This window comes from Capra hircus, chromosome 26 (genome assembly GCF_001704415.2).
Source record: "Capra hircus breed San Clemente chromosome 26, ASM170441v1, whole genome shotgun sequence".
Lineage (NCBI taxonomy): Eukaryota > Metazoa > Chordata > Mammalia > Artiodactyla > Bovidae > Capra > Capra hircus.
In genome coordinates this window covers 30,063,025-30,085,225 of record NC_030833.1, presented here as the reverse complement: position 1 = coordinate 30,085,225, position 22,201 = coordinate 30,063,025, and the positions used below count along the sequence as shown (strand labels likewise).

The following is a 22,201-nucleotide window of genomic DNA, read 5'->3' as shown; positions in this document are numbered from 1 at the left end:
CGTCCCAGTGTCCTCTAAACTGACGAAAAACTTTCCACCCAGAAAACGTGAGTTTTACAACTTCTCTTGGTCTCTTTGCAGAATCTGGCCTTGGCTCTCTTGCTGTGCCTTTACGACTTGATCTTTCCGCTTTGCTTTCCTTCAGTGTAGAAATATTTCACCCGACTTCCCCCAAGTTGGGAGCACTGGGAAGGCCTTAGTTTCTAGTGGGGATGGAGTGTGGGTGCATGTGTGCTAGTGGGTGAGGACAGGCTGTGTGCACAAGTCTCTGTGCACATGTGTGAGGGTCTTGTGTATTTGAGTATGAGCGAGAGTGTAAGCACTGGTGTAGATAATATGTGTGGAGAGAAGGTTGCTCCCAAAATAAACAACTCCAGGGAGGCCTGGGACAAGAAGAGGGATGTCAGGCCCCGGGGGACCTGAGTAGGGAGGAGAATCTGAAGCTGCTTACCCAACGGGCTAAGGCAGTGGAAGGCTGTTCCTCTCTCTTTTCCCTCCCCCAGGCCGGCCACCTCCACTCTGTCTGCCCACTAGTTTTCCTGATGTAGCACAGGGGTGGAAAGCCAGGGACCCAAGTTTAGTTTCAGATTGTCAAGGAGGGAGAGGGTTGGATCAGGTTTCCAAGAGTTTTTCAAATAATACCACAGAGGTCAAGGACTAACTCCAGACCTTTTTGCCTCACTCCTCTCCTTCTCCAAATCACCTTCTTCCTCTCCCTCCTCCCCACATCTACCAGCTCAGGCTCCAGTTCTTTCAACTGCTTATCCACCCTCAGCACTGCCCTTCCTGTAGCTTCTTGGCCTAGTCCCTCAGCTACCTCCATTCCCTCTCGGGGGCCTTGTCCTCACTGGGGGAACTTGGGCCCCCAAGAGTGTCAACTGGGGCCTCTTGGGCTTTTAGGGATCTGGGCCACCCCTCCGCACCGGAGGTTTAAGTAGGGAGATCAATAGCAAACAGTTGTAATGATCTAATTAATTATGGCAAAATTAAAAGCGAGTACAAAATCAATCTCTGATGGTGTTGAAGATGGAATTCAATTGAGAGCCCATCTGTGCACCCCCTCGACCGTATAAATATGCAGCCCAAGGACAGACCTAATGGCTGGGCCTTCCTGGGAACCTCTCTCCCCCTTTCTTCCCCTCCTGCACAGAGCTTCTCTCTCCCTCTGAATCTATTTATTTTGCCTCCTACTGCCTCCTGCCCCCACCCCTCCTTCCTTCCCGGTCCTGTCTGCTCAGGCTCACGACACTCCCACTTTGCCATTTTCCCTCGTGGAAGGAGGCTTTCACTGCCTCGCAGGCCTGGGGTGTGTGGACCTGGCTCCCAGTCCCTGCAAGTCTCCCGGAAGACACAGCCCGACCCAATCCCCAGCGCCTCGGGAAGGAGAAGGCAGAGCGGTGGGGGCATCCTTGGGCACCTCTCCGGGCCCTCATCTCAAGCTTCCTGGCGTTGGGGATACTTCACAAGAGGCGAGGGCGCTTACCCAGGGCCGCCTGCGCCTACCGGCATCTGCCCGACGATCCGCTCTCCCGGCGCGGTCGGCCCAGCGGCCAGGAAGACCAGCTGCGCACAGCACTCCAATTTTCCCTTCCCTCCTTTCCCCGCTTTGGCCGACGCGGGGATCACATTCCCGCCAGCCCAGCCAGGCCTTGGGGAAGGGTAGGGAGGAGCTGCGGAACAGGGCAGGAGGCAGGGCTGGGTCTGAGCAAGGAAATGTTTCCCTTCCAAGGCGCCTTCACTCTTTTTTCACTGCCTTCCTCCGGTCCCTCGGCCCTCCCCTCATTTTTGAACACCTCTGGCCGAGGCACAGAACAAACCAGGACTCTGCGTGCCCTAGAGGGCCCCGGGTCCCCTCTTAGACCCATACGGCTGGTTCAAAATGACGCGCAGGAGCGAGCGTGCCTGGCGGACGCCCTGGCGCAACCGGCGCAGACGGGTTTGCGAAGGATGCGGGTTTTATTTAGTATCGCTGAGCCTGTCCGGAAACAGCGAAGACCACCAGGATAAAGCCAGAGAAGGGGTAACTGGAAAGGATCGGCTATCAGGTCAATTGCGGTTTTTGGCCATCGATGCCTCTACTCTCAGAACCATAAAAATAAGTCCTTTATTTAACGACCTTCCTTTTACTCCACTGGCCTGACCCAGCAAGTTCTCTGCCTCCCTGTCTCTGGTCCTCTCTCTCCCTCCTGTGGCTCTGGGCCCACGCTGATTTCTCAGGTGTCTTTATGCCCCCTCCAGACCCCTCCTACTCCCTACTCCTGCAGCCGGGCCCTCGGGGCCTGGGGGAGACACAGCCTGATGCCTCCCACCCTCTTTTGCCAGGTCTCCTCACCCCGTTATTAATTGCTGTGTTGACCTGCAGGATTGATTGGCGGCCCCGCTGGAAGAGGCTGCGGAGGCCTTGGCCTCGGTGCAGCCTCGGCTGAGGGCAGAGAGGGGAGGGGGAGGTGCTGGGTATGGGTCCTGAGCGCCTATCTCAGCCCCGCCTGGGACACAGCTGTTTGCCTAGACACTTACTCCACCTGCCTCACAGATCTTTCACACCCTCACAACACTCACACACTCACAGGATCCCTTCACCAAGAGGCGTTCAGCCCTCAAGGAGACACATCAGAAATTCTCCATAGATTTAGAAATTGAAAGAGGCTTCCTCTCTCCATCAGTTTCTTCTCTACCTTCGTTATCCGCAGGTCTTAGACTTCCCGACCAGCCTGTTCAGAGATAGCCGGAGTGACCTACTGAGACCTGGGCTTTTTTTCTGTCCGATATTTACTTTGCATCTCCCCCAACCTCCCCGCCCCTCCTCCCAGGAACCGTTGCAGAAAGTTAAGAAACAATCCTGGATGCAGGTAACCCTTAAAGTCTCAGACCAAAGCACTTCTCTAGAAAGACTCCGTGCCCCGACTCCAGAGGGATTTGGTTAAGCCCTTTTGTTTCAAGTTCGGTGGATGGACCGCTCTGGACCGCGCAGGATAGAGGGCAGAGGCTTGTGGCAGCTAGGGATAGGGGTCTGACCCAAAGGCGAAGGCCCTCCCCTCTCCACCCCTCCCCCTTCCCTAAACCTTGTCGCGCGCGCGCACACGCGCGCGCACACACACACAAACACACGACCCCACAGACACAGCAACACCTCGCTGCCCGATTCCAGGCCACAGGCCCTCCGGCTTGGAATCCAAGCGATAGTGAACCCCGGGACGACCCACTTCCAGGCTGGGGTGGGCAGAGGCGGGAGGGGCAGACGACCCTCGGCCAGTCCCCAGAGAGACCCCTTTTCCTTGGTACTCTCCCAGTCTCATCAGCCCTTCTCTCTCCCCTCCGCTCCGGTCCTTTGTCTCCGGCCACTTAGCGGCGCCGGGCAGCCTGGCCCCTGCCTGGGCGGCCCTGCCCCTGGCTTCCCTGTTTGTCTGGCGGGGCTCCCCCTGCCTTCCTTACCCGCTCTCGGCTCTGGCGCGTTCTCCGCCTGCTCCTCACGTCCGCACAGCTGCTGGGAGAGGAGGCAGGGAGGGCGGGAGCGCCGCGGACGGATCCGGGAGAGTAGATTTGGTGCTTGCTGCAACTCGGGAAAAACTCAGCCCGCCCCTCTTCAACTATCCCTCAGCGCCTCGGAGCCGCGCGCCCTCACCCGCGTTTGGCCCCTTCCTTTCCTTGTACGTTGGCGGTGGCTATTTCACTTCCCTGGTCTGCCCAGCATCTGAAGTTGCGTTCCCCCTGCCCTATACTCCGTTGCCTTTTGGCTTCCCGCATGCTACCTTCTGTCCCCTTCCTCCGCAGCCCCCTTCTTGGCGGTGGCTTGGAAGGTGTCGCTGGGGACGTCCGAGGTCCGCCGGCACAATCGCCCTTCACCAGCCGGGTCAGGCTCAGGGCTCAGGGCCTGGCTGAGAAGAGGGTTAATCATTACTCGCCACAGACCCTCAGCCTCACTGGGACTCTCTCACCCTGGGGGAGGAAGTGAGGAAGGCAGATGGCCAGGTGGGCACCCCGGCTTGACCCCAGCCAGCCTCCTCGGCCCTTCCAGAGACACGTGCCTTCTCTGGTCCCTCAGCACCTTTCACATCCCTTTCTTTTCCTCCTCTCTCCCTTCTTCCACTCCTCCCCTTGGTCAGGCCTCTCCCCGCCAGCTTATCTCCGCTCTGGCTTTGGCAGGTTGACTGCAGGTCCTGGGAGGAACAACTTTCTTTGTTTGGAACCGAACTGGATGGGATTTCCTTACCCAAATCTCCACCAGCAAGCCACTTCCTCCCAACCATTTTGCCCACAGGGGACCACGCCTGAGGCCACACTTAACCTGGGCTGTTGGCCAGGGCGTGGTATTTAACTGATCCTCTAGCAGTTGCAGTGGGGAGAGGGGCGCAGGAAGAAGTGGGAATGGAAGAAAGGCAGGGAAAGAAAAGTAGAGTGATGAACATGGACAAGGGTGCATTGCGACAACAGAAAGAAAAACATCTGAAAGGGAGGAACACAGAAAGGAAAGCAGTGAGGAGTCCTCTTTACCTTTATAGGGTAGACGTTGGATGAGAAACATCACCCCCTGCCCTGAGTGCCTAGATCCCTCTCTTCCCTCTTTGTGAAAGGTTAAGTGTTCAGAAAGTCTACTGTAGACATATTTGGTTTTTAAAATGCTTTCCTATTGGCTAGCTCCATGGAGAAGCAAGACAGGTGGAATTATCCCTATTTTACAGGCAAGAAAACTGAGGCTCAAAGAGGCAAAGGGACTGTGCACGTGGAAGCTATTGCTCCTTCCCTGGGTGAGTGGCCCTTTAGCTGTGCAGAGGTCTAGAAGCAGAGGGGGAGGGCAGGCTGTGTCCTGGAGCACTAGAGCCTCACTGGGCCTCTTGTGCCCCCCTCACCGCCTTCCAGCTTGTTCTCTGTTGGACAGAGAATTCATTACCTTACCTCCTACCCTATAGCCTTGCTGGCCCAGTTTCTCCTGGCTTGACAGTTTTTTTTTTTTTTTTCCTGCTCCCCAGTCTGGTGGCCCACTGGCGGCAGCCACCTGGCAGGCCCGTGCCGCTAAGAGGCCGCTTTGGTGGCCAAGTGGCTTGCATTGTCGTTTCTCGTCAAAGGGACTGTGAAGGGCCGGCAGGTCGCTAGGACCTCTTGTGAGGAAAAGCCGGGTTAAAGGAGGAGGGGCCGGGGAGGATAAAGGCGCAGCACGTGCGCTCGGCCTCCTCAGGACCAACAGACAGAGCGGGCGGGGCCAGCCGGGAGTCAGGCCCCCCGGGCTTCACGCAGGGAGCCCAAATATTGGGAACAAAAGCGGGGAAAGAAGAGTGAGCGCAGGAGGGTGGGAGGGAGCAAGGGAGGGAGCGAGGAAGCAGAAATTAGGGGGTCTTAGATGAAAAAAAAGAAAGTAGCTTTAGGGGGAATGTGCCGTGGAGTGTGAAATTGCAGCCCATGGTGCTCCATATTGTACCAGAAGCTCTTCCAAAAAAAAAAAAAAAAACACCATCCTCCAACGTGACCAGAGGGCTAGGAAGGGGGAGGGGCGGGGAGAGAAGCGGGAGGAGGAGGAGAAAGGGTCGGGCCGGAGCTGGTCAGGGCGAGCTGAAGTGGGGCCCCAGTGCGTGAAGCGGCCGCTTGGGACCTGGTCCCAGAGAGGATGCGCCCCAGGGGCACCCCGGGACCCTGGGGACCAGTGGGCCTTGGCTGTCCAAGACTTAGATTGTCAGTCGAACTTTTTTCTCTTTTCTTGTAATTTTTTTTTTTTTCTGGTGGTGGTGACTTCCAAAACTAAGAATAATTCTGAAAAGGAGCTTGGCTGTGGAGCTGATGCTCTGCTCCACCCTCCTCTCTTCCCTCCTCTGTTTTCGCTTTTCTTCCCTTTGGACTAGTTTTTTTTTCCCCCTTGGTTCTAAACAGCTTTCCCCGCCTTGAACTTTAATGCATTTAATTTGGTCCGCACCGTGGGGAGCATTTCCTAGGGAGATACATTTAATTTCGGAATTTCTAATCCCCTCACTCAGAGCCCCAGCCCTGGCTCCCCTTGCCGCTCCCCGGGAGGTGGAAGGAGTGGAAGGAGGAAGGCTGGCCGACGTGTCCAGGAGGGGCATGACTGAGATGCTCCCTGGGCCCCCACCAAGCCCTCCCCTCAGAGGCAAGCCACCTTCCCCAACTGCTCCAGGTCAGGCATCCAGGCCCTGGGTCAGGGCCCTGCCTGCAGTGGGTAGGCAGCCAAGCCTCAGCCTTTCTTCGCCAGGGCAGAAAGCACTGGGGCAGACTAGGGAATTCAGTCCAAGAAATTACATGGGAAACGTGAAAAGGAGCTGAAGGATTGTGCAGGGAGAGCATGCAATTAGGGGTTGCAGACAGGGTTTTGACCACTTGAGTTCAAGCACAGTCTGCCCAGAAATGCATCTGGGAGCTCTGGGTGCTAGTTGCTCTTGGCTTGGGGCGTCTTTGCGTGTGTATGCTGTGGGGGAGGAGAGAGAAGCTCAGTGGAGACCTTAGCCTCGGACACCTACACCCGGCAGAGCAGGCAGGAGACAGCCAGAGAGTCAGGCGGCCAGTGCTCATCAGTGAGGAAGGAGGCAAAGGCGGGGGCGCTAGGCGCCGGGTGAGCCTGGCAGGGAAGGGAGCGGAGAAGGTGAAGGAGCGGAGATCCACAAGGAAGATTTATTGGGCAGATCAGATGCACAGAGGCGGCTAATGAAGCAAATCCCGAGATGGGTATCAGAGCAACTCCCCAAAAGTTTATTTGCCTTTAAATTTCCGCAGGGAGGCGGGCGCCTTGTTTGAAGTGTAAATGCCCCTAGGTTGGGGGGTGGAAGGGCCGCTTTGAAAACACCAGAGAGAAAAGGTTCATTTAGAGGCAGACGGGAAAAGCAACCAACCCTGACAGGTCGGAGCCCGGGTTGTGTTTGGGGTTGGGTTGTTTTCTTTCTTTTTCTTTCTTTTCCTCTTCTTTCCTTTTTTTCCTTTCTGGCTTTTTTTTTCCCCCTCCTCTACTGACTATAGAAGAAGAAAGGGAAGAACAGGAAAGAGAACATCAGAGGGAGAGACCAGCGCCTCTGGAGAGAAATCTGTGCCAGTCCTTCAGCCTGGAGCCCTGGGAGAAGGCCGGGCTTGACTAAAAGGGTTTCTAATCATCATGGAATATTGCTCTTTGATTTTCTAGGTCCTTGAATGGGCTGGAGCCAAAAAGGAAGGTGCCAGGGGCTGGCTTGGTGGGAGGGTGGATGTCCAGCTGGCGTGGTACAGGGAAAAGTGTCTCAGGAGCAGGGTGGTGGGGTTCTGGAGTCCCAGGGACTACCTGGGAACTGGACTGTCAGGGAAGGGTCTTCACTTCTCAGGGGGTCATGTCAAGTATAGGTGTGTGAGCGCAACTTCCAGCACACTTTGTGTACCGTCTCCTTTACAAGAGAAGAAAATCCCTCTTCGTTGGTATGTAAAAAAAGCCTGTTGTCTGCACCCAGGCTTCTTCATAGTCTGTGTAACCTAAGGATATGTCTGGCTGATTCTAGAAAAATCTGAGTCTCTGTGCAGACAGGGGTGCTGTCCACTGTCCAGTTTTTCCAAGAGTTCAGACTCCCTAAGACAACTTCCTAGACCAACATAAGGAGACCTGGGGCAAAGGGCTCCTTTAGTATTGAGCTCCTTCTCAGTAAAGAAGACCCTTCCTCCATGCAGGGGGGGGCCCCCTCATCTCAATTGTGACTTAATTACCTCCCTGAAAGAAGCCCGAGGCTGTACCAGCTAATATCACCCGAGAGCCCCTTGCTCCCAGGCCCGAGAGCCATTCCCTTTAGGCTGCCGGGGACGGTTTTCCCTTCTCGCTCCCCACACCAAGTTAGTGCGTGTTCGTGGGGCTGTGAGGCCAAAGGAAACCCAGGAGCGCCATCTGCAGGTCTCGAGAGGAAGAGACTGACCTTCGGGGCTGGACCCTGCGTCTTTCATCTCCCGCCCGAGGGAACCAGCTGGGCCGCCCAAGGGATGTGGGGCTGAGGGCTGGGAAGGAGGGGGCAGGTGGGGAGGGGACTTTTCCTTTCAGAAGTTACTCCGCAAGTGGATTAAACGAACTGGGCTCCGGAGGATCCAGGAAGGAGAGGAAATGCCAGGATCCCAGCAGATCCGACCTCCTAAAGAGTGGGGAGCTTGAAACCCTGTCGGTCTGAACCTGGCCCGAACCGGGCCGAGGATGAAGGGAGTTCTGAAAACCAACGTGCGAGAGGCCCTATAGGAGTTTCCTCCTACCTGAGTCGGAGCGGGGGGTGAGCGGGGGCAGCCGCCTTCGACCCCCCAACCTAGCTGCAGCCTAGGTTCCGGACAGAGAGACAGCGGCGCGAGTCCGCGGCTCTTCTGCAGGCGCCAGGGTCAACAGGCAGGGGCCAGAGTTGCCTCGAGTACCGGCTGCAAGAGCGCATCGCGGGCTTCCCTGAGCCGCCCTTTCGCAGACCCAGGAAGCTGGGGGGGTGCGGAGCGAGCGAAGGAGGGAGAGAGTTAAAACATCAGCTGAAGTGCCAAGATGATTTATGAGAGGAGGGAAAATATTTCATAAAGATCTCCCGGATATTCTGTACTTAACCAGTTAGGAGACAAAGGGCTTCTCCTGCCTGGTGCTTGCGCGAGCTAACCTGAGCGAGCGAGCGAGTGCGGACGAGGGCTGCGGCGGCTGGGCCGGGTCGAGCGCGCAGCGCCTCCTGCGCTGGCTCTGGATCCGCCGAGCAGGCAGCGGGCGGCGCTCAGCCTCGTTCGCAGCCTCTTCTCCCCAGCCGGGGAGAGCGAGGCGAGCCTTGATCTCCCGCCGCCTCTGCCGCCAGCGACCGGTCGTTCTGCACTGTCTCCCCAAGCCCCCTCCCTGGCCACCTGAGGGTCCAGGAGCAAAGTCCCCGGGTTCTCGCACCGTCCGTTGGGTCCCACTGAGGCAGGTGGGTCCCCGCCGGAGGTCTCCAGCTCGCGTTCTGGACTGTCCAGACCCCTTTAGGCAAGGGGACGAGGGAAGCCTTGCACGCAGCCGCGCGTGGGACGGGAGAGGACAAATTGCCGGACACTGCCCCGGAATGAGAATTGGGGGTGTGTGGGTGGGGAGGTACCTCAGGAGGGACAGGCGAAAGGGAAGGACCAGAGAGAGGAAGGAAGAACCAGGAGGAACGGAAGGGAACTCAGCTGAGAGTAGCGGGGGGAACAGGACTAGGGATGCGGACCGAGCTGGGGGCTCCGTGGCTCTTGCGGGCACTGGCCGGTGGATGGCAGGGCTGGGTGAGTTGGGACTTCGAGCCGGATTCGGAGCGTGGCGCGCTCTGCGGTCCTCTGTCGTTGCCTGAATATTCATTAGACTGGCCCTTCTTTATCCTTATCTAACGTTTATCTTATCGGCGAGTTTCGTTTCTCAGTGTAGTTTTAATCCCAGGCTCCCCTTCACCCTCCCCCTGGCCCACTCCCCTCCCTCCCTCTTCCTTCGCCCGCTGCTCGCTCCCTCCCTCCCGTTTCCCCCTCCCCTGCCCTCCCCTCGCCGGCACCGGAGTGACAGGCGCGGGGCCCTCCTCGCCGAAGCTCCGGGCTCCGGCGCTGGCGAATCACAGAGTGGTGGAATCTATTGCCTTTGTCTGACAAGTCATCCATCTCCCAGCGCGGGGAGGGGGAGGGGGTCTGGAGAGGGCTTTGCAGCTTTTAGAGAGAGACACACCGGGAGCCCAGGCTCCAGTCTGCGGCCGAGTCTTCTCGCAAACGCAACCCACCTGGGGCCAGTCCAGTGCTGCCGGCGTTGTTCGGCTCCCTCCCTCCCTCCTGGCCCTTCGGCCGCGGCGGCGCGCGCCAGCCTTTTCCGGGGGCGGGGGCCCGGCTCGCGCTCTCCCCTTCCGAAGGCGCCGGCTCGGACATCCCGAGGATTGCTACTTCTTTGCCAACTTCTTCAACTCACCGGCACTTGGAGCAGCCCGGCTCCCCGCCTGGCGCCCTCGGGCCGCCCTTCTCCTGGCCCACTCCCGACTGCCGCCTCTGGATGACCGGGTTCCAGGGGAGCTGAGCGAGCCGTCTCCCCGCCCAGCCTCAGCCCTGGCCGCAGCTGCCGCGCGCGCCATGCGCCCCCAGGTCCCCCCGGTTCGACCTGCCGCCCCGGGGCCGTTCTGCTGACCGCCCAGCCCCGCGCCCCGACGGTGGGAAGTTGCGGCCGCTGCGGTTGCGAGCTCCGATCGGGCCGGGAGGAGTCCCCGCGGGGAGCGCAGCGCCCCCGGCTCTCGAGCGCCTGGTCGCAGCCGGGCGCCCACTCACCCTCCCTCCCCCCCCGTCCCTCCCTTTTCTCCTCAAGTCCTGAAGTTGAGTTTGAGAGGCGACACGGCGGCGGCGGCCGCGCTGCTCCCGCTCCTCTGCCTCCCCATGGATATGCACTGCAAAGCAGACCCCTTCTCCGCGATGCACCGTGAGTACCGGCGCCCGGCTCCTGTCCCAGCTCGGGGCTCCCCGTCCCACCCTAGCCTGTCCTGTCCTGTCCTGTCCTGTCCTGTCCTGTCCTGAGGCGGCTCTGGCCTCTTATGCTCAGGTCCCATCTTGGAGGCCACCCTGGCTTCTCCTGGTCCCCCCTTTTCGTTCTTCCTCTTTCTCCCATTTCTCGGTCTATCTAAAGACCCTTCTCTTCCTTCTGCCTTATGTCTCTCATATTTATCCTACTACCTGCCTTCCTACCTCCCGGGTGCCCATCCTTTCTTCCTTACTTCCACCTGCTTCTTCTTAAATAGTGGATCCACAGCCCATGACCCTGGCTCCAGCCACCCCGGCCACCCTCTTGCCTGGGGCTGGGAGACTAATGGGCAGGCAGTTTTTAGGGTTTTGTGTTATGCTTACTTTGTTTTCTCTCTGTTTGGCCCCCCCCCACGTCCTTCCTCCTCTCATCTGTACCTTTCTCGAACTTAGAGTGTGGCTGTCCAGGAGAAGACTCCCCGCACAGGCAGTCGCAGTGTCAGGACAATCAGGCAGAAGAGCGTGGGGGTGGGGTGCCCCCTTCTGACCCTCAGCTCCCAGCTTCTCCTGGCCCTACCAGCCCAGGCAAGGCTTCATGTGGGCTGGTTTGAAATACTTCCTTCCTCTTCTTTTCTTTCTTGCCTTCCATCCTACTTCCCGTCTGGTGTCCCTGGAGTTGGGAGTCTGAGACTGGCCAGACGTGGTGGTCATCTTTCTCTGCCTTTCCTGGGGAGATGCTCTAAAAACAAAGAGGGGTTCCAAGGAGAAATCGAAGTCAGCGAGATATCACATAGAAAAGCCTTCCAAGCAGTCCCAAAGCTTTGCTCTGCTTCTAGTTCTAGAGGCTCCTTGCCAGTCTCCCACTCCCTGGTAAGGATGATCCAACCAGTAACCTGGCCAGGGGATCAGAAAAGAGGGAGAAAAGGAGGTGGGAAGAACAAAAGGAAGGCAAATGCCAAAGCTGGGGAGAAAGAAAAGAGAAACCAAAACCAGGGCTAAGAAAGAGCAAGAAAACAGGAAAAAAAAATGTTACAGTAAAAAAGAGAAGGGGAGAAAATAAATTTAAAATAGGAAAGGAGGACTATTTAAATTAAATTTGAATTTATCTAATTCTTGTCCTATGTCTTTAGCTTGGAAACAATTCAGAGATTTTTTTTTGCAGGCTTTTCCCCCCCAAAAGGTAAATAGATTCTAAATAGAAAACTTCTCTGTAGATTAATAAACAAGGATGATTTGTAACTTTTCACAAGGAAACTTTTTAGAGCTGGCTTGGATCTGTGCTTTGGACAAGAGAGTCCAGGAGGGAGGGAGAGCTGCATTTTTCTCTAAGCATTTATTTAGCATATATATGTATATATATGCTTTTAAAAGTACTCCTGGGATAAAATATATTTCCCTAAATAATTTCCAAGCATAGACAGGAAATCCGAGCCAGAGACCTCCGGCTCCCGCCGGTTTGTGCCAGCCGAGCCTGAAATCCTGTCTCCTTTTCGGAGGGAGTGGAACCGGGTACCACACCGTCTTCGCCCAGCCAGCCGGCCTCCTGGCCCTGCTGCTTCTGCTCTTTCTCTCCTCTCTCGCCGATTCCGCGTGGGATCTGCCGAGTCCTGGCCGCCCACTGGGTACCACTTTGAAGCCCAAAGGGGAGCAAGGCGAGCCGAAGGTGGTCGAAGGAAGGGAGAGACCGCGGCGCGGGCTAGCCGGCCAGCAGCGGCAGCCGGAGTCGGCGCCGGCGGCGGCGGTGGCGCAGTCTAGGCCCGACTCAGCACCGGCCCTCGGCCCCAGCCCTGGACTCCCGCGGTACCCCCTTTCTTTCCCCACCCCTTAGATTGGGGTCGAGGGGCCGGGCCCGGAGCCCGGGGAGGCTGAATTATTCATCTTTAATCTGCCCGCAGCTGCCGCCTTTTCATACCGGTAACGCGAGTTCTCCCGGGGCCTAAATTATTGATGGTCGGCTTTGGAGGGAGGGGAGGGGTGAGGAGTGGGGCTAGACGTAGGGAACCTAGCATGGGTGAGGGGTAGGATAAGAGGCTTCGGTCTCCCCCAGCCTGGAGATCAGAGGCCTCTCCCTAGAGGTTTAGCCGGACCCTATTCTCGGTCCCCCCAGAAGGGGACGGGAGAGCAGCAAGCCGGGTGCAGGTGTCCCCGCTTTCTCCGAAAGTCTCCAGAGGCTAGCAGGACAGGGCTGCAGGTTGTTGGTCCGGTCAGGTTGGACTCTGCCGCTAGAACTCTGTGCTTGGATTGCTCAGTAACTGCGACTGCGTGTTGATGGCTCTGGGTGCAGGATTTCTAGACTGCTGTGAGTCAGGGAGAATGGGGCGCCAGGCAGCACCTTCAGGCCTGGCATCCGGCGACCACTACGGCTCCGAGGTTGGGCGCCTGCAGCAGGAGTCAGGTTGGAGACCCAGCACCCTCCTCTTGCCCAGGAGAGCAAACGCCCTTGCTGTCCCCTTTCCTGAGTGGCAGCGGAGGTCTAAAAGGTCAGAGGAACGTGAGCTGGCTGAGGCTGGCTGCACAGGGTGCCCTGTAAACCTTCAGCCCACCTAGGCAACCTGTACCATGTGTCCTGGGCAAGGCGGTGGGTCCCCAGCCTGGCGCAGTGGGGCAGGCGAATGAACCCAAGCAGTCTGCATTCTGTGGTTGCTAGCGGGCACCTCACCGCTCTCCACTGCATCCCTGTCACCGAACGCAGCAGACTCTGGGCCCCTGCCTCTTCAGCCTAGCCCCTTCCTTCCTTCAGTTGGCTTTCTTTGAACTTTAAACACTAGGCGGGGGGGGGGGGATATGGCTCCCCAAATACCTAAAGATAGAAAACATAAAGGAAAGAAAAACTCCCTGTCCCCCCCCCAAAAAAAATCACAATAAAAACACGGGGAAAGATGTAGGAAGACTCCAATTCCAAATAAATACAAGGAAAGAGGTAGGGAGCAGAGGGGAGAATGTCAGGGACTTAGCTCCTCTCCTACCCAGCACCCCAGAATCATCCACTTCCAAGCACGCTCCGACAACTCCCTCTCGCCTGCGGCTCAGGCGGGATTGCGCACTGTCCTCCGCCGGCCCTCTCTTGCCTACATTCTTTCCTGCCGGTATTAATTCCCACTTGGCTCTTTTTCTCCCCTTCTTCCCCCTTTACCCCCTCTCGCCCCGCTGCCCATCCCTTCCTCATTTTCTCCCTGGCGTGTACCGGTTTTGGAGTCGCGCGTCCTTTCCCAGCCCTCCGCCCAGCCTCTGCACTTCCGCGTCTCTACGGCCCCGCGGCTCCCTGTCCCTAATCCCCTGCGTTGTGGTCGGCCTCCGCCGTTCGCCCGCGAGCCCAGGAACATGCCCTTCCGCCCTGCCTGCTCCCTTCTCCCATCCTGGGCCGCGCGCGGACCCTGACTAATGGCCGGTCCCTGCTGTGTGTGGGGTGTTGTGTCTTTTTCTTGTCTCTCCCCAGCAGGGCACGGGGGTGTGAACCAGCTCGGGGGGGTGTTTGTGAACGGCAGGCCCCTGCCCGACGTGGTGAGGCAGCGCATCGTGGAGCTGGCCCACCAGGGCGTGCGGCCCTGCGACATCTCCCGGCAGCTGCGGGTCAGCCACGGCTGTGTCAGCAAAATCCTGGGCAGGTGAGGGTCGCGGAGCCGCCCCTGAGAGATGCCCCTGTCTCCTTCGCGGGCTGGACGGCCCTGGGTCTTCAGCCGAGGGCTTGGCTAAAAGTGCAGGTCGCTAGCGGGCGTGGGAGATCCCTGACTGCGGCTATCTGGAGAGCGGCTCCTTTGGGCAAGGGCACGCAGGTGGTGACTGCGGCCCCAGAAGCGCCGTCCAGCGCACTTGCCAGGCTCCAGATTCCTCCCTGGGAGAGAGCCGGATTCCTGTCTTCAGAAACGGAAGGACAGCTCTTCTCTTTGGAAGGGAGGGTTGGAGGAATAGGGTGAAGGTAAAGATGGGTGCCCCGAGAAAAGAATCAGCTTGAGAGGTACAAGGTTAGTCCTGGTTCCCATAGGGGCCCTGTGCTCAGCGGGAATGGGCAGGAGGCCTCCAAGTGCTGTTCCTCCTGCTCTTCTCAAATGAAAGGCCAGGCTTCCCTGTTCGCCTATTGCAGCTGTTGTGTGTGCAGCCTTTGGTACGACCACCTTCTGGGAGAGAGCGTCCCTGTTGTCCCTGCCCTCATCCTCCGACGTATCCCTGCCTTAGCCGAGTGGCTTTGGAAGCCCGCTCAGACACGCTAGGTCTTTTCCCTCCGCACCACTGCCTCCAGCGGGAGAGTGGCTTAGCGGCTCCAGAGCCTGCAGCCTCACTCTCTGCCACCGCCTGCTTCTCACTGACCCTGCTGCCTTTCCCCGCGCAGGTACTACGAGACCGGCAGCATCAAACCCGGAGTGATCGGCGGCTCCAAGCCAAAAGTGGCAACACCCAAAGTTGTAGACAAGATTGCTGAATACAAGCGACAGAACCCAACTATGTTTGCCTGGGAGATCCGGGACCGGCTTCTGGCGGAGGGCATCTGTGACAACGACACGGTGCCCAGCGTCTCTTCCATCAACAGGTGAGTAAGCCACGCTGGGCTGCAGGGCGGGGCTCCAGCTCCCAGCTCCCGCGCACCAGAGTTTCTCCCAGCTCCAGCTCCGTTCTTTCTCCAGCCTCCGCCTGCCCTTGCTCCTAGGCTCCCAGGTCCTTTGGGCAGGGAGAGGGGACCTGGGAGGCAGAGAGACAGACAGACAGACAGGGCTGTCTCCAGCTCAGGACTGGGTATTTCCTGCCAGGCTTCTCCCGCTGGCGTCCTGGAAATGAATCCAAGTGTTTGTGGTAATTAAGACTCCAAGATTACGCGCCTCGGTATCTAGAGACAATCACAGCCCACAGCTGAAGCCTTTAAAATGACCAGCGTCCTATTCATCGCCTCTAAACAGACTTTCCTTTCTAAAGGCATGCTCCCTTCCCCAGGGGCAGCCACCTGTCCTGGCTCCCCGCCTCCCCCCACCCATCATCTCTGCTGACTCCTATAAAGGTGGCCTTCCTGGGAGCCCAGGCCTTGCTAGCCAGTTCCACACAAATTTCTGGCCTATTAGCACCAGTATCCAGGCCTGTAGAGCAAACATCAACGACCAGCAAACTGCTGGCAGGGAGCAGAGAAGCTAGACAAGGAGTGGGATGCCAAGTCAGGAGGGAGAACTCTGGACCCTGAAGCTGAAGCTCAGGAGATGCCTCCAACCACCTAGAGGACCTGTGTCCAGGCCTGAGGCTGCACTGATGACAGGTTCAGGCACAGGGTGACAACTCAGGCTGGAGTCAGCTCAACATATAGTAGCACAAGTTAGTCTCTCAATCTTCGAGCCACTCCAGTGTGCTCTCCAAGATACATGCACACTCCACATATGTACCACCCCACCCAGGCCAGCGTATACATGTGGCAGGTATAGCACATAACAGGAGCACTTGGAGATGGGGACCCAGGATGGCTTTCCCATCACAGAACTGCGCAACCTGACATCAGCAGAGACCCTGTGCAAATTCCAGACAGCCTTGGCCAGCTTTTCAACCCTGGCCCCTTGCTTTTTAAGGCAAATCCCCAAATGAGAAGAAGGCTGAGGGTTTCATACCCGTGTTTTTCTTTACACTCTTCATAGGCTCATTATCAGAGCAACTAATAATTCAGCTGGTGCCTTTTTCTGAAACTGGCATCACGTATCAAGGTTCTTTTTTTTTTTAATATTTTGCAAATGATATGGAATTATCCCAAATCATCCTGAAAACAGCAGGTAAAATTAGCTGGTAGAATGTACCTTGGCTAAAGAAGATTCCCTCTGCCACACTCGTGCTGTAACGTACTGCGAGGCGACCCCAGAAATTATCCCACTGTGTGCCATCTGTATTAAAATGGTTATTCAGTTATGAACAGGGTAACATAATACTGATCAGCTAATTATACACCCTCCGAAAACCCTCCAGCTCCCTGGGCCTGGCTCAGCTAGGTATTGAGAGCATAGCGGTTTGACATTCAGACACCTTCCAAAGGAGCTGGAGAAAGACTGGGCCCTCCCCCACCACACACACAACCTGTATTGGGAGAGGAATGAGTCTTTTGCATTTAAAAGCCAGTGGAGGAGGCTGGGGAAGCTCTGGGGCTGGGGCAGGAGTGGGAAGGGTACAAAGCAATGTCTCCTCTCAACCTCTAGGCTGGCTACTGGTCTAGGGAGTGGGTTTGAACTGGGGTCTTGGGAAGAGAGAAGCCCTGCTGAGGAGCAGTGTTGATGGGACTGGGTGCTGGTATTCTGAAGCAATCTTGTTGTGATAGGATTTGCAAGCCTTTGGAGGAGCCCAAGATATGTTTGGTTAAAGCAATGTGCTTCGCTCTGGGGGCGTGGAAGATTGGGGCAGTCAGTGCAGGTGTGGTGGCAGCACCCCTTGCCTGGCACCCCTTCTTCCCCCCTCTCCCCACTATATACCTCTCACTGGCTAAGATGTTTTGGGAAGCTGGCTTATGCAAAAGTTTGAGAATGCTCTCATCCTGAAAAGCCACGGAGAGCAGGGGACGGATGACCCCAGGACCAAGCTCCAGAGGCCTTGAGGTGCACTCACCAGAACTGGGAGAAAGTAGAAGAGTGAGCTGCTAGTGGGATGAGAGTGGGAGAATGACCTCGGTTTAACAGCTCTGACAGCAGCAGGATTTGCTTAACACAGAGAGTGATCACCCGAGGGACACAGAGGCTACCTTTGGGTGTGGAACTATAGCCATCTGTGGGCAGGTGTTGCTGGAGATGGCCAGGGAGTGGGAAGAGAACGGGGAAGCTGCTGGCAGCATGAGCCAGCCCTGGGTCTGCAGTGAGGCTTCTTGGCTGGCTTTGTCAACAAGGCTTGGTCAGAGTTTTCTTGACTTTGCATTGTGATTCATATGTGGGAAAGAATTCTGGGGGCTTCCTGGTATGCTGCTGAATTGGGTCTGGGGGGATGCATCTGGGCCAGATGCCCTTAGCATTATGCCTCCAGATGCTTTGGTCTGAAGGGGAAGGTTTGTCTGAGATGCATTGCTTCACCCTAAAGGCTGCTAAAAGTGGGATTTCTGCTGGTACTGCTGATGCCAGGAACTTTGTGAATTCTCACTCCTTGTAGGAAGAACCTGGAGATGTTCTTCTGTGTTGAAAGTATGGTGTGTTGGGGACTGGGTGGTTCTCGAGTTTAGACCTTTACTGTGGGTGAGGTGCCGCTTGTGTTGGGCACTTTATAATACTCACAATCAAGGATGTGTCTGTACTGGCTGTTGGCAAGAAAGGAAGTCCACACGTGCTTATCCACCTGAGCCAAATCGCAAGGGTTTTCATCTTCTCCTCCTCCAAACAGATGCTGTCACCGCACTTGAAATATGCTATTATGGTTATAAACTAAATTGCTTTTCCTGCTTTAAAAATGGTTTTGGCTTTTTCTGATCCTGTCGTGATAAAGGCTTGGACATCCAACTCCCCTTCTCCATTGGCAAATCCTCATAGCAGTACCTCTCTGAGCCAATGGAGTAGGTAAGGGAGGCCTCCCAATCTCACCCTCACTCGCAGAAACCACCATCAAAAATCCGGAGGCTGGACCGGATTGTTTAACTTGCGGAATTTATCTGAATGGCTCTCAATTTGGGGTTACTGGCCGTTGAGTGTGGAGTTGCCAGCTCTTCAGCTTGTGCTTAAACACTGCTGCTGTGTGTATGGGGGTTGGGGGGTGTGTTTATAAACAGGTGACTTGAGGCTGAAAGCTCATGTGGGAAATGGCCTAGAGTGGGGAGGAGATGGAGGGGGACCCACCCTGCTAACAGTCACCTGCCTAGTTACGTCGCTGAGCAATTGGCTAGGCAGGAAGGATTTTCCTGATTATATGCCAACGTCTTCAGGTCTGGCTGTTGCTCTGGGAAGGGAATATAGCTCCTTTGAAGGCACAGGCACAGACTCTAGCGAGAGTCAAGTGTTCCTGAAGATCCCCTGAGGGTACTGTCTTGGACTGAGCTGACAAGGAGGCCATCCATCTTTTAGCTTTCTCAGCCGACACTATACTGTGTGGGACCAGGGCACTCCCAGCTCCTAGATCTTTCAAGTGGACCCTCCCAGAGTCAATTTCCCACCAATCACCTGCTACCCACACCCTTCCTTAACCTATTTGGCTTATAAGTGAGCATATGTACTCTCCTAGCCGTGGCAACACTGGCTTCAAGAAGGCACCAGCCCCAGGGCTGTTAAACAGTTCCATCTTGTGTTATCTGCAAGTCTTCGTCAGAATCTGGCACTGGGGTGACAGGTGGTCTAGCTGTTCATTCAGAGGTCTTTCCAAAGAAGCTGGGAGCCACTCATCCCAGCCAAGGGAATGCTGAAGACACATTCGGGGCTGGGGTCTGTGTCTCTTTCTGAGACTCAGGTTCTAGAACATAGCATATTTGACTCTTGGACAGACCCGGTTTGGCACAAAGCTGGACCAGAGAGGCTGCGTTGCCCACCACATTTCCATACCCTTGCACTTGTTTGGTGGTCAGGTCTGTTGGTCTTGTGGCCAAGAGCCAAGGCAAAGAAGAAGGCTTCTCCCCACAGAGGAAAGGGAAAAATAAGGATAAAGGACTTGCTTTGTGTGCCCCTTGGTTTTCTGGATCAGGCCACCTCTAGTGGACAGATGTGCCAGTTTCTGTCGGAAGACCCTTGCCCACCTGTCCTTCCCTAGAGAATGTCTCCTGCTTCTAAGGAGGCTTCCCCTCATTAGAATAACACGTGAAATAGTCACGACTGCTGGCACTCTTATTTCTTTAAATGAGCTGGACTTGTCCCCCTGAAAAGCCATCTTTGTTCACTTAGTTATTTTAGATGTCTTGGCCAGCAGTTGTATTGGTCTAACTGTTTCCCTGTGGGCAGGCTTCGAGTGGGAAGTCAGGCCACAAGATGGCTTTCAGGTGAGAGTGATGGCTGGTTGCCCTGAGTTCATACCTCCACTGGCAACTCTAGGAACAAGAGGAGGACAGGAGGGGTTGTCCATAATGAAAGCTCCAGGTGCATTTTGGAGGGTGATTCAAAGAGGAAACTAGAGGGGGAACCCTAAATAAATAAAGTGTGTCCCAACTATTCCGAGAACTCAATAAAACAATCACATCAAATATGAAGAGGCATAAATCTTGTGTCTGCACAGGTAACCTACTCAATTGCTTTTATTATCGCTCAGGCTGCCTCCATTTATTACCGTCCACAGTCTGGGCAAAGGAGCTTGCGTGGAGGGTGGTCTCCAGTGCAATCCTACACCCCGAGAGGCAACAATCAGCCCATACAGCCAGGGATTTCGATGGGAGCTCGGAAGGGCCCATCTGTCTGCATGAAAACCAATCAATAACTCTGTAACCAGAGCCCTTGTCACAGGGAAATGGACAACACAACAGTTCAATACAGGGGCCACGGGGGGAATTAGCCAAGTGGAGATGGACCAGACAGGAGGAGCCCCTGGAGAAGGGAGACAGGGTGCCTAGTGAAGGGAATATTCGGGAGGGAGTGAGATGGAGCAATGGCTTTGTGTGCATATTGGAGGGAATTATTGTGCACAGTAGACCCAGGGGACTGGAGGCACCGTCGGAAGCTGGGGCGCTAGGGAACAGTTGGGAAGTGGGCTTGTTCCAGTATGTGAGACAGTGTGGTTGTATATGTGATGGTGTGTTTGTGGACTAGAACGTTATGCTTGCATAGAAAGAATAGCTACAGTAGTAGCTGATGTGGAAGATGAACCAACCTCCCGGCTCCCCACCCTCCCCAGCCTGCACTCTCTCCCTCTGAGCCCACAAAGGAGTGCCTTAAACCAGGGGCTTCATTTTCTGTCCCCAGCTCCCTAGATCTCCAACTCCAACTGCTCTGAAACTTCACCTCTTAAAGTTCAGGTCCGTTCTTAGCCCTTCCTTATTGCTACCTGGAGTTGGAGTTCTTTAAGAGGAAACTGTACACTGGAAAGAATTTCTCTCTCACTTCCTGTTCTTTAAAAGAATAGGGTGTAGTATAGGGTGTGAGCCTGGCCTGCCACTTCCCTGAATCCCTGCTGTTTCACCTCACCCCCCCCCCCCACTCCCTCACTGGCCCTCCCCTAGGTCAGATTCTCCGAGGGAGAGTTTCTTGCATTCATGCTGGGGAAACAGGTACAGGTGCAGCCATGTCGAGTACCACTCATCCAGCCATGTGGGTGAGCCTAGAGAAGAGAGAAGGGCCTCTGATAGATCTCAGGGGTGTGGGACAGTGTCTCACAACCAGTGCCCAGGAACAGGTAAAATATTGAATGGGCTTAAAATTAAATCACTGTGGGTTTATCTGTCTACCACTGAACTACTGGGTTGAAATGTTTTTCTCCCGTTGAGCAGGTTGTTGAAATGTTTTTCTTCCCGTTGTTTCGGTGCTTTGAAGGTGCAGCTTGAGTACATTCATGATGGTTTATGGGCAACAGAGGTTGCTATCTTCAGGGTGTGTGGATGTGTGTGTGTTTGTGCCTACTTGTGTCTGTTCCTTGGTGAATGGGCTCTGAGGTCAAGAGCAGAAAACAGACAAGGCCCATGCAGTATGGCCTGGAGTCACAGACTGGACACCCTGTCCCTGGGACCATCAGGCCAGTCGTTGAGGCGGTTATCGGGCCACTGGGCAACAGTAATAGGGCTGAGTTGAGAAGTCCTCATTCCATAATTTGGAAAAACTGGGACCAAGTTTTTCTTCCATCTTTATTTGTACTGTAGCACTCTCTTTAGCCCGCAATACGAGGGGCTTTGCTACAGTGACGCTCCTTTATGATAGAGAGCTTTGTGATCCACTGTCCATCTTCACTTTGACACTTGAGTCCCAGTCCTGTCAGCAGAACTAGTTAAGGACCAATTGCAAAAGCAGCTAAGAAGATGCCCTTCCTGGTGCACCCCCTTGCTGCAGAGTTACAGTGCAGTGGCCCATCAAGGCCCACCATGCCCCCAGCAGGAAGCATGGCAGCAGCACTGAGACACCGTCATGGGCATAGCTCCTAAGTGCCAGGCCTTAGTTACAGCCTCCAAATCCTGCCCCAGGAATCCAGGTGCCAGGGAAATAAGGAAGAACCTGAGGTAGGACAGGGCAGGGCCGGGGAGGGGAGGGGAGGGGAGGGCAGAAACAGAGCTGGGAACCAGAGAGGGCTTGGACACCAAACCCCGCAGGGCATGATGGCAGAGGCAGATGCTTGGGATCTGGGTGCAGGGGAGCTATGGAGGGTGTAGAAAACCAGAGGAGGATGACCTGGGACAGGGGAAGAAGAAGCAAGGCCCTGTATATACCTGGGAGCTCTCTGCTAGGAGGAGAAGGCATGTAGGAGGGAGATGGGCGAGGCTGCGGAGCCAGGCTCCTCTGTGGCTCATTCTCAACAACCATAAAAAGAACTGGACTCTTGTGGGTTTTGAGTGATAATATGATAAGAAGGTATTTGAGTTTTTCATGAGAGAGAAACAGAGTTATTGGCATTCTGAAGAGGCTGGGGTCTATTGTGGGGCTGTGTGGGAAGGAAAGCAGTGCCCTGAAGTCCAGACTGGTGAGAAACATGTTAGTGGAGATGCCGTATGGCTGCAGAGGTCATGAGGACAGGTGCCTCCAGGACCCCGTGAGGAAGGTCGGTGGGAGAGCTGAGGAGGCTGGGACAGAGGTGGTGAGAGCCACAGAATCAGGAGCTGGATTGCACAGGCCCAGCCTAGAGGCACTGAGATTTCGCTTTTAAAAACTCTGTGTTGGTCAAATAAAATACATCTCCGGGCCTGATTCAGTTCATGGGCCACTGGTTTGTAGCCCCTGGTCTGCGTAACTGGACATAACTTACCTCTCAGCTTCAGACCAGA

The 22,201-nt window shown here is 55.8% G+C and overlaps 1 protein-coding gene across 5 annotated transcripts in view; it reads left to right on the top strand.

Moving 5' to 3' along the window:
* The window catches only part of PAX2 (paired box 2), a 90,056-nt gene that overhangs the window by 363 nt on the left and 67,492 nt on the right, over positions 1 to 22,201 (top strand). For 3 of the 5 annotated variants that reach the window (XM_018041683.1, XM_018041680.1, XM_018041681.1), the window contains exons 2-4: positions 10,244 to 10,354; positions 13,829 to 13,997; positions 14,720 to 14,917. In XM_018041683.1, coding sequence (XP_017897172.1) covers positions 10,244 to 10,354; positions 13,829 to 13,997; positions 14,720 to 14,917 — 478 coding nt within the window. The remainder of the gene's footprint in view (positions 1 to 10,243; positions 10,355 to 13,828; positions 13,998 to 14,719; positions 14,918 to 22,201) is intronic. The other 2 variants (XM_018041684.1, XM_018041682.1) reach the window with 1 other exon arrangement.